This window comes from Orycteropus afer, unplaced genomic scaffold (assembly GCF_000298275.1).
Source record: "Orycteropus afer afer isolate SDZICR_OR568_19922 unplaced genomic scaffold, OryAfe1.0 scaffold00250, whole genome shotgun sequence".
NCBI lineage: Eukaryota > Metazoa > Chordata > Mammalia > Tubulidentata > Orycteropodidae > Orycteropus > Orycteropus afer.
Genome location: NW_006921837.1, coordinates 3086556 through 3098252, shown reverse-complemented (window position 1 = coordinate 3098252; position 11697 = coordinate 3086556). Strand labels below are relative to the sequence as shown.

At 48.8% G+C, this 11697-nt stretch overlaps 1 protein-coding gene across 1 annotated transcript; it reads right to left on the bottom strand.

Annotated features, from left to right (window-relative positions):
- Positions 1-1264: 1264 nt before the first annotated feature.
- Positions 1265-3007, bottom strand: POMGNT2 (protein O-linked mannose N-acetylglucosaminyltransferase 2 (beta 1,4-)). The gene has a single exon (XM_007949678.2). The coding sequence runs from the start codon at positions 3005-3007 to the stop codon at positions 1265-1267; it is 1743 nt and encodes a 580-aa protein (XP_007947869.1).
- Positions 3008-11697: the final 8690 nt, after the last annotated feature.

Genomic DNA, 11697 nt, shown 5'->3' with positions numbered 1-11697 from the left:
AGAAGAGGAAGGACACACGAGGACATCCAGGGAAGGCCTGGTGAAGGAGGCCTTGAAGGTTTGGGAAGGACTGAAGGTTTGGTTTCACAGCCAAGGAACACCAAGAGCCACCAGAAGCTGCAAGGGGCAGTGGATTCACCTCTAAATGGACTTTAGAGGAATGTGGCTTTGCTGACACCTTGATTTCTGACTTCTAGTCGTCAGAACTGGGCTTGACATGAGGACTTCTCCTGTGGAAGAAAATTTCTTGATGTAGCCCTGCTGGCAGGCTGAGCATCCTGCCCTACCTCCTTCTAAGTGAATCATGCCAATGTGGCCTAGCAGGTCTTATGAGTCTGAATGTCTGGTCGGAAGAGCCCCTGGTGGGCACTGCTCTCCCTCACCACAGCCCTTGCCCACCTACTTCTACTTACAGGCTTCTCTCCCACTTAGATGGAAATATGGTGTTAACCCAGCCAGTCTAGATGAAACCCAACCAGCTTGCCTTGCTTCACAGTCCTTGATGCTTACCTTGGTTGTCAACCAGAATTAAAGAGTATTTGGGTATTGACTAGGAATCCCTGGTGGGGGCAAATGGTACAGTGTTCGGCTACTAACTGAAAGACTGGCAGTTCAAACCCACTCACGGGTGCCTTAGAAGAAAGGACCAGAGGTCTGCTTCTGAAAGGTCACAGCCTCAAAAACCCAGAATCGACTCGACTGCAACCTGTCAGGATTTTTTTGGTTAGATATTGACTATCAGCCCCTCTTCTGATCTTCCAAAGACGACCCCTTGACCAAGATGTTTGTAACCGTTTAATGAATGGTTCAAACACACCCTTCACTGGGCTATAGGTGAATTTCACATTGATGGAAGCTGATGAACCACCCGCCCAGGCTACCGCATGATTGCTCACTCACTTTCCAGAAACCTGGATACCAACCAGAGATTCAGTAGGCAAAAGCATGATCATTTAGCCAGAGAGGATCCTTGGGTATCTTCCTTTCCTTCTTCCTCCTCTTCTTCCTTCCCCCTAAGGAACTTATGCAGGTATATGGATGCCCAGGGGAGGAGAAAGGTGGAGAGAGCCCCACCTCACCAGTGTAAAGATGTGTGCTGGGAACACCACACACCAGATGCAAAAGACACTGAGGCATAGGCCTGAGTCAGGCTGTCTCAATAAATAAATAAATAATCCTCAGAAACCACCATGGTGGGGCTAGTGGGCTCAGGGACATTGAGCTGGGGGAGCCACACTCCCGAGGCCCGGCCATTGCCTGCTTGCTATGTGCTGCATATGAGCACATCTGCAAAGGGTCCCAGCAGGATCTTGTTGAAGATGCAGCGGACCCACACTAGGTAGGTAGTGAAGGGCTTGATGTTGTCAGTGAACGTGTGGTTCTGTAGGGACAGGATGTAAGGCACATAGGTGTTCTCCCCCTGTTCTTGGAGCCACACCTCGTACTTCACCTCCCTCACCTTCAGGTACTTGAGGTTCCATGGGATCTGCCAGGAGACAGTGAGGCGGGCCTCAGAGGCACCGTGCACTGATGCCTGGCACCGTGCCTCCCGCACCTTGCCCGGGTATAGGCCAACTGTCCACTTCTGCTTCCGTGGCCCAGGCTGGCCTTTCACCACACGCCGAATGGTGTGGATGAGGGACTGGATGTCCACCTTGGTGTCCTGGTAGATTCTGAAGAGCCACTCAGGGTTCCGGCAACAAAGATGCCGTGGGACCTCACGGCTTTGCAGGATACGGGCCTGCTCAGCCCGGTCCAGGTGGGTGATGCCTCCCTGGTCCCAAGGCCACTCAGGGTGTGTGACTGTATTCTCTGGCACCGTGTTCTGCCAGGCAACGTACTGGAGGTCCATGCCGGGCAGCATGGCCAGAGTCTTATAGGGGGTGTAGTGGTCAGGATTGACGGCATATGGAAAGAGCTCAACTACGGTCGCCCCACGAGGCAGGAAGAGGGCGGTGACCAGCTGGGCCCCATGCATGCTGACCAGCATGGAGGCATTGCTGACCAGCCGTACAACATCTGCAAAGGCATGGTCCTCCAGGGACACGGTCACTGTCTTCATCTGGAACTCCTGGGCCAGCGCCAGCAGCAGCTCTGCCTCGTTCAGGATGAGCCTGTTTTGTGTGCGGCTGAAGACCAGAATGTACTCCTCCCCTAGGGGGCTCCCTGTGTTGCTCACATTCAGCTTGTCTGTCATGAACCGCGCAAACTGCCGGATCTCATTGCCTGAGACGAGGATGTTGGCCTTTGGGCCCTGGGGCTGGACGAAGCCGTACTGGTACCAGGTAGTGATTTTGGAAAGGCCCACGAAAGCATGAGAGAAACACAGCAGCCGACCGAGGGTCTTTAGTTGTGCCCGCAGGAGTGGCTGCTTGGGGCTGAGAAGCTTGTAGAGGTCGAAGTGTGCTCCCTCACTCCAGCCTTCCATGAAGAAGAGCCGTGCCTCATGGGCAAGGCCGGGGAACTGCCGCAGAGTGTAGAACAGGGGCAGCAGGTCGTCGTGGAAGACATGCATGAGGTTGTCCGGGTTGAAACGGTTGGCGATGAGCGCCACGTCAGGCACGAACACCGGCTTGGGCATGAAGCGCAGGGCGGCGGCAGGCAGCTCCACGAAGTTGAAGTACTGGGTGTTGTGGTCCTCCACAGTGGACAGGTCGAGCAGGGCAGGCTGGAAGCGCCGTGAGCCCAGGTTGGGCAGCATAACAGAGGTGTTGCCGTGGAAGAAGATGAACTCCTCGGCCTCATTGGAATAGCAGAGCCACTTAAAGCGGCAGATGCGGTCGGTGTGCGTGCGGCCTGTGCACACCATGTGTGTGCCGCCATCCATCAGGATCTGCAGGGCCTTTGGGTAGTCGATCCTCAGCGCTGGGGCTGGCTCGGGGGCCTGTCGGCTGAGGGCCAGCTCCTCCTCCAGAGTGGATGCATGCTCGCGTAGCCGCACGTGTTTCCACAGGACTGCTGCCAGCACTGACACCAGGAGGGCGTTCAACACTGCTGAGAGGTGCATCCTAATGCCACCGTGGGGCCCTAGTGAAACACTGGCCACTGGGGAGTGCCACAGGCCTGGGGGGCTGCACCCATCCCCATGGGAACCTCGAGGGACAGCCAAGGCCTGCAGGAGAAGAAAAGAGAAAGGAAAGGTGTTGGCAAAGTCTGTCTGGAATCTCTACAAGCTCCTACCATGTGCCACATGAGGCAGTGGTGGTTCAGTGGTAGAATCCTCGCCTTCCATGTGGGAGACCAGGGTTCGATTTCTGGCCAATGCCCCTCGTGTGCAGCCACCACCCATCTGTCAGCGGAGGCCTGTGTGTTGCTATGATCCTGAAGAGGTTTCAGTGGAACTTCCAGATTAAGACAGACTAGGAAGAAAGCCCTGGTGATCAACTTCCAAAAATCAGTCAATAAAAACCTATGGGTCACAATGTTCCAATCTCCAACCAATAATGGGGATGGTGTGAGACCAGACAGTGATTCATTACATTGTGCACAGGGTTGCCATGATCAGGGACCGACCTACTACAATGTGCCAGGCAGTATGCTAGGCTCTGTACACCTGGTATAACAATGACATTTTACACACTGGTAAGTATGGTAGATTAAACTGTCATTTAAACAGTGTTCATGCCCTCCCCATCATGGCCATGGATGGCGTATACACCCTCACACTTTGACTTTCAGCTTGGCAGTGTAACTTGCTTTGGTCAATGAGATGTTAGCAGACAAAACATAACCAAAGGCTTGAAAAGTGCTTGTGGGACTAGCCTTGCCCTCGTTATCCTTACGACAGGGCCTCAAGAACATATTCAGGCTCATTCAATGGTCCCTGGAGAAATGAGATCCCTGCAGAGCAGAGCTCCTCCAGCCAGGCCCTGCCAGCTCAGCTGACCTTCAGAGGTATGAGTGTGCCAAGATCAGCAGTGCCATCCAGGCAAGTCCAGCCATGATCAGTCACCACAGACACTTGAGCAAAATAAAGGTTTATTACTGTACACCACTGAAATTCTATGGGTGGTTGTTATGTAGCACTCCTGCAGCAAAAGCTAACTGACAAAGATGTCTGTGATGAGAGGCCTCAGGGAACACCCCCTTTAGGGGTCTAACAACCATGGTTCTGCCAGGCAAGAGTTTTCTTTACTATGGGAGTGAAGGCCTATAAACACTGTTCCCAGGTGACAATCCAAGATGCCTGTATGCCCCTTCTAAAAAGCAACACATCTGCACAGGGGAGATTAGGTAACATGTGCTCCTCATTCAAAGGCTCTTATTTAGAAATCATGACTGCTGGCGTTTAAACTCCCAAAAAAGGATGAGTAGAAATGGCCCCTGTATGAGAACTTAGTTCCTAAAGCACTTGGTCCGTGGAAGGCTGCAGTCTACAGCAGGAGCCCTCACTCCGTTTTGAGCCTTGACCTAAGTTCAGACTCCATTTGAGTTCTTCATGTTCCTTCCCCAGTGCATGCTGTCCATTAAGCCAGCGGTGTGGCTGTGCTTGGACAAGTCCAGGGCAAGGCCAGGGAGGGGCAGCTTGTCCTCAGGAAGAGTGTGGCTGACAGTAGATGATGCAGAAAGATGCTCACACAAAGAACTAGGGAACCTGCCTGGGTAGTTACTGAAAGTAGCCAATCAGATGCACGTTACACAATTTAAGTTAAAGGCTGGGGTCCCGGTACTGTGACTTAGGGTTGCACGATCATGAGTCATACCCTACCACCACATACCAAACCAAACCCACCGCCATTGAGTCGATTCCAACTCATTGAGATACCCATTGGGTTTCTGAAGCAGTAAATCTTTACGGAAGTAGATCGCCCCATCTTACTTCCATGGAGTGGCTGATGGGTTTGAACCACCAACCTTCTGGTTAGCAGTCAAATGCCTTAGGCACTGCACCACCAGAGCTCTTTGACCACCACATAGCCAAGTAATTAAAGCCCCAGAAGCAATCTTGTAACATTTTTTAATCTGCAATTGATCATGACCTTGTGATGATTTCCTTTGTTCTCTATCACATATAATGAGCACCATGTCTGCCATTCAGTGGATTCCATCGGCCTCTGTACTGGGTGCATGCTTATGGTTTCTCTCATCTGAACAACTGTCTCTGTCTTGTTTAAGGTTAAATGAAAGGGTTTCTATAGATCATTTTGAATCTGGGGTTTTTATCCCTAGCATGCCCCTAAGTGGTCTAGCAGAATTGTGCCTGGTTAGAGGAATCTAAATGGGTTTCTGTACTTTCTTCTATTTAGCCTATCCAGTGACTGACTTTATTGTGGTTACCAGGTGTCACCACAGATGTGTCTTCTATCTTCAGGCATAAAAAGCAAAGGGGTTAGAACACCCTCCCCCATGTATACACACCTACAAAAGCCTGTCTGGGTTGTAGGCATCTGCTCCCCGTTTTGCACTCTCATGAGGGCCTCACACCGCTCTGAGGCACAGGACTGCCCACAGAGTGAAGAATCTCACCCTTAGCCAAGGTGGGAACAGCACAGGTAGCCTCTGCTGGGAACTGCACTGAGGAGGGATTTATGTGCTCCCTGTTTCCTCAGAGTCCCTGGGTGGTTTAAAAAGCTTGGCTGAGGTGGGAGAAAATAACTAGGTTTGACATTTTGTTCCTGGTTTCTGAAAACAGCCCTTTGAATTCACAAGCAATTAAAGTGCTCTTTGTTTTTCTAAAGGAACTCTGGTGGCGTAGTGCCTAAAGCACTTTACTGCTAACCAGAAGGCTGGCAGTTCAAACCCACCAGCCACTCCTCAGAAGGAAGACTGGGCAATCTACTTCCATAGAGATACCTCCTTCACCAGGAAACCCAAGGAGGGGTCACTATGAGTGGGGACCGACTTGATGGCAATGAGCTTGGAGCTTATTTTTCTAAAGGAGCTCTGGTGGTACAGTGGTTAAAGCATTTGGCTGCTAACCAAAAGGATAGTGGTTGAAACTCATCAGCTGCTCCTCAGAAGAAAGATGAGGCAGTTTGCTTCCATGAAGATTTACAGCCTTGGAAACCCTCTGGGGTAGGTCTACTTGTCCTAAGAGCTAGAATTTACTCAGTGGTAGTTGGTTGTTTTTCTAACACAGCCAGGCAACACTTAACATGTGCAAATGAGGTGGGAGTCCTCAACTTAAAACCTTGGCAACAGACCTCAGGAAGAGGGGCATGGTGAACAAAGCACTGCCCTCCCCAAGCCTGATGTTTGGTTAGCTGTGAGTGCTTTAACCACCGTGCTACCAGGACTCTTTCCTGATGTTTGTTAGCAGGGTTAAAGAAATACCTTTATAGGTTGGCACGAAAGTGTCCAACCACCCTTAGACCAACTACCCCCTGACCCCACACCTTTACCAGGGGCATGTAGTCTGTTACATGGGCTTTGGGGTATAAAATGGGTTGATGAGGGACTTCAGTGTCCCTCAGCTACTGTGCTGGGTGAAAGCACACACAGCAGAAGTTTTCAGCTCCCTTAACTAAGTCTGGAAGCTCTGGTGGCATAGTGTCTAAGGCATCTGACTGTTAACCAGATGGCTGGTGGTTCAAACCTACCAGCCACTCCTTGGAAGGAAGGTTGGGCGATCTACTTCCATAGATATACTGCCCCAGAAAACCACAGAGGGGTCACTACGAGTCAGATTCCACTCAACGGCAGTGAGTTTGTTTTTTTGGTTAACTAAGTCTACCTGGCTAGAGAAGGGGCCAGCAGAAGGTCCCCTTTAAGTCCCTTATGTATGGTACAAAGTGGTGTTTGCACAGAAGAGTTGAGTCAAGGGGACACTCAACAATGGATCTGCATTTTTTTCTGGTGTGTTACCAGCTTCTTTTTGTAAGTAATAAAAGCTGTTTTCCATGTGCCAATGCTCTGAGAGCATCTACTGTGTTCAGGCTCTGGTGGGAAGGATAGAACATTCATGGTGGAATCACTATTAATGATTGGTCTCCTTTTCCTAATGGCCTTCTGGCCATTTAGAAATCTGTCCCGAGCTGTGAGTGTACTTCAGTTGCTGTTAAACACTGAATTGTAGTCTTCAAAATACATGTGTTGGAGTCCTAGCCCCTAGGTAGCATGGTGTCGAAGGCACTTGACTGCTAACCAGAAGGTTGGCAGTTCAAACCCACCAGCCACTCCTCGGAAGGAAGGTTGGGCAATCTACTTCTGTAGTGATTCTGCCTTGGAAACCCAAGGAGTGCTCACTATGAGTCCGGGCCGACTCTAGGGCACATAACAAACAAAACAAAAACAAACAAAATCCACTGCTGTGCAGTCGGATCCGACTCATAGAGACCCCTCCATGGGTTTCCAAGGCGGTATGGAAGTAGATCACTATGGAAGTAGATTGCCCAACCTTCCCTTCCTTTCGAGGAGTGGCTGGTGGGTTTGAACTGCCAGCCTTCTGGGTAGCAGTCAAATGCCTTAGGCACTATGCCACCAGAGCTCTATCCCTGTGGAATCCTAACTCCTATCCCTGCATCCCTGCAGAGTAACCCTGCCAGAGAACAGGGGTTTCTTTGTTATGTTAATGAAGCATGTTAAGTGCAGGGTATCAGAAACCCACTTACTTTTGAGATACTAAAAGAGCATATTAGACACAGAACAAATACAAACTGAGGGGAGCACACATGCCATGAGGAGATCAAGGAATGTCAGGGTTACAGAAACTGAAAGAGATTTTCCCCCAGAGACAACATTCAGCTCACTGCCATCGAATCTATTCTGACTCATAGCGACCCCCACTGGGTTTCTAAGGCAGTAAATCTTTACAGAAGTAGAATGCCCTGGCTTCCTTCTGTGGAGCAGCTGTGGGTTTGAACTGCCAACCTTCTGGTTAGTAGTCAAATACCTTAAGCATTGCACCACCAGAGCTCCTTCCAGAGACAACAGGCACCCTGAATTTAGACTTCTAACCTCCTAACTGTGAGCAAATAAATTTGTTTGTTACAGCCACCCACTTGTAATTCTGTTATAGCAGCACTGAGAAACTAAGACAGATGCTAAACAAAAGATTTTAGGTTCTAATCTACTCACAGGCAGCTCAGAAGAATTGCCTGGTAATCTGTGTCTAAAAAAATCAGCCACTGAAAGCCCTGTGGAGCACAGTTCTACTCTGACACGTATGGGCTGGCAGTGCATTGCAATCGATTGGATGGTAACTGGTTACTGGTTTATTTCCTTGGAATAAGGACACAAGGTTTTTGTTTGTTTGTTTGTTGATGTCCACTGACATTTCTGGTTAGTGACCTTTACTGGCACTGAGTCCAGGATATATAAGAAGTGAAAAGAAAACCCAAGGAACTCAATACTGTGTTGTGCTTAGAGTCCCAGGGTCTATAGATGGTTCACATCCTTCTCTCCACCTTTCAATCCTCTTGTGTTTGCTTTTTACGTATGTCCAGTGTTTTCAGCTGCATTAAGAGGCAGGGGTAGAGACTGCTGTTAGTTGTCACTGAGGAGGCTCTGACTCATGGAGACTTTATGTACAACAGAGCGGAATGCTGCTGGTCCTGTGCCATCCTCATGCTCATTGGCAAGTCTGACTCCACTGTTGTGGCTACTGCCAATCCATCTCATTGAAGGAGTCTCTCATTTTTACTGATCCTTTATTTTACCAAACATGATGTCTTTTTCTAGTGATTAGTCATTCCTGCTGACAGGCCCAAAGTAACCAAGCTGAAGTCTCACATCTAGTCCATCTAGACAAGAAATGGAAGTCTCCCTAGCATCTGCTATTTAAACAAGCTCTCAGGTGATTCTGGAGTATAGCCAGATTTGAGCAAAACCAAGTGTCTCTCAACCAAAGAACCAGACCATGAATTACATGACTGATTATTAGCTCTGAAGCTTGAGAACGTCTGTTTCTTTTGTATATAAATTAGAATAGGTTCATTGTTATTCCTATAATCATATCACTATCACTCATGTGCTTTCTGATATACTTTCTTGAGTGGAGAAGATGAGGATGGCTTTTCAGCTATCAGAAGAACTCACAACCCTACTGTCTAGCATTTTTAGGCCACAGGCAGCAGCGGGTAGTCTCTGTGTTAGTTATTCCCCACCAAGACTGGTGTAAGTTACTATTCTGCTTTACCTCACTATAAAGAAAGGTATCTTTTGGTTTTCATCAGCATCGATATGCCCAAAGAAGTATAATACACATGTGAATGCTCCCCATCTCGTGCTATGATAGAAAGAAAGATCACCAAATGCTGTGGCCAGAAACCTGCAGAACCTCAAACTGGAAGTGAGCCTGGCACAGCCTTGCTTTACTGTGTGACTCTGGACAGCTGTTATGCTTCTCTGATCTTTGGTCACATGGATGATAAGGATAAAATTGTGCTCCCTCTTTTCTTGTATCTCCTCATCTGCTAAGCATCCAAACATGGAGCAGGATGTCAGGAATAAACATCAGGCCAGTCAAGCCAGGATACAAAGGAATGGCTTCATGTTTCGCTCTCAGAAGGAATAGGAAATGGGAAGTTACTCCCGTCGCTCTCCAGAGAGCAGATGTCTCCAATCTTTCCAAACCACCTCTGTTCAGATTATCACGTCTGCAGGCAAAGTGCAGGCTGACATTGGAACACTTTTCCTGTTACTTACCTGGAGAGGGATGTTTGCTTCTGGAAGCTGGTACCCTGGCATGACTGCCTGGAATGATCGTGGCCTCCCTGGAACAGGTGGGGCTGTCAAACTCCGAACCCGTGCCCACACACTATCTCATGCCTGTGAGTTCTAATGCCCACATCTGAGCACTGTGGCCATTGGATCTTCTTTCTTCCTCTCTTAAAAGGAGAGATCATACAAAGGTCACCTGCCATGGGAGCAGAGGTACCAGACACATTACCCCTGCTGCCTGAGAACAGACATGGTGAGCTAGGGATGCCCAGAACCTTGGGTGCCCAGTGGTTTGTTGACCCTGATCACTGGGGGCTATCGAGGGTGACAGTGGGCAGGGGACAACAAGGATATGAGCCCCAGGTCTTAGGCCTTCACCTGGTGCCAAACAGAAACACTCCCCTTTAATCTGCTTTATATTTGTTGTTGTTGTTATGTGCCGTCAAGTGGGCCCCAACTCATAGCGACCCCTCCTTGGGTTGCCGAGGTGGTATCACTACGGAAGTAGATTGCCCAACCTTCCTTCCGAGGAGTGGCTGGTGAGTTTGAACTGCCAGCCTTCTGGTTAGCAGTCAAGTGCCTTAGGCACTATGCTACCAGAGCTTTACATTTAGAGGGACCATATGCGATCAGAAAAGGGTTTTTTTTTTTTTACTCTTAAGAAGGAATTCCACTGCTACAAAGATTAAGGAAATTTTTTTTTTTTTTTTTTCATTTCGTAGAGAGGAGAAGCAATGTGTCATACAACAAGTCTGTGGCAAGGCCAGGATTAAAAACAGAAAAATCCTCAACACTCCTGGTGCAGTGCTGCCTCCCAGTGGGGATAGTGTGCTGAAGGCTGGGGAGACCAACAGGTCACTAGCAGGCCTGGCTGTGTTGCTACCATGTGCACGCTCCTATGAAGTTGGAGGGCCACTTGCACAGCCTGGCCTCTCACTCTTCTTCCCTCTTCTCCATCCACCTGCTCGGCTCCAGGGTCTGCACCAGGTCTGATGGGGACAAGCTGCTCTGATGTGGAACCCTGTTTGGCACAGCTCTGCTGTGAAGAGTAGGCCCTTCCCACTTCCCAGAGCTTCATCTCCCTGAAGAAATTCCTCTGGAGTTCTCCCCTTGCCAACACTGCTGAAGCCTCTGTTAACCCTCCAATGAGGAGAGGCAGGGCTTGGGTCAGAATACCTCAGTCTCAGGGATCTGACTCTACAGATTAGTTTGCTCTTTTGGAGATGCTTTTAAAGGTATCACTAGCTAACTGGTAGCTATCACACTGCATCCTATACCAGCCTGGTTCTGAGTTCCTGCTACATGATTGGTTGTAGGTAGCTTGGTAGCTCTCACAAGAGGATGGACAGTGTTGCGGAAAGTTTGAGAATCCTAGTTTTACTACTTACTAACTGTGTGGTCTTTCTGAACTCAAGCTCACTGTCAGCAAAAATGAGAGTATAGCACCCATGTCACAGGGTTGTAGAGAAGTCAAAAATAATGTACCAGTTGAGCCCCATGAATACTAATGCACAAAAACAGCATTTTCATACAATTAGGTTCAACCTAATAGGCAAAGTATCTAGTGGAGATGAAAAGGTTTTCAGGCACCAGATGGTTAATACAGGGCCTCAGTGATGCACAAGTAATTTCATCATGTTAAAATATTTTGGACATTCTTGGCTGCCTTCATCAGACTCAGGCAAAAGCTGATCAGTGCTGAGGCAGGAACTGTCACTTTTCATCATGGTCATCTGAAACAAAGGATTTTAAACCTAAGTAGGAGATTCCTTCCAAAGATGGAAACTGAGATCACCCTATGAATGCTGTCACCTGTGTCACCTGAAGCACCTTAGGATGGAATCAGCCACCAACCTCCCATTTCCTGGGCTTCCACATTAAGTCCATTAACAAATAACAGAGCAGACACTGTTGGCTTCCTCCTAGCATCCCTTCAAACATGTGTTGAGCCTAAGACAAGGCTCATTCGCTATGCAATTCTCACAAGAGAAAACTCAAGAAACAATTGTCCTTGAATCTTTGGAAGGGCTAGTAAGTGAAGGCAGAACCAGACTCGGAGGTCCAGGTAAGGTCTATGGGGAAGGGCTGCCTGAGGCA

Excerpts from the sequence above, each read along its gene's own strand:
- POMGNT2 (XM_007949678.2), bottom strand. The coding sequence starts at position 3,007 with ATGCACCTCTCAGCAGTGTTGAACGCCCTCCTGGTGTCAGTGCTGGCA.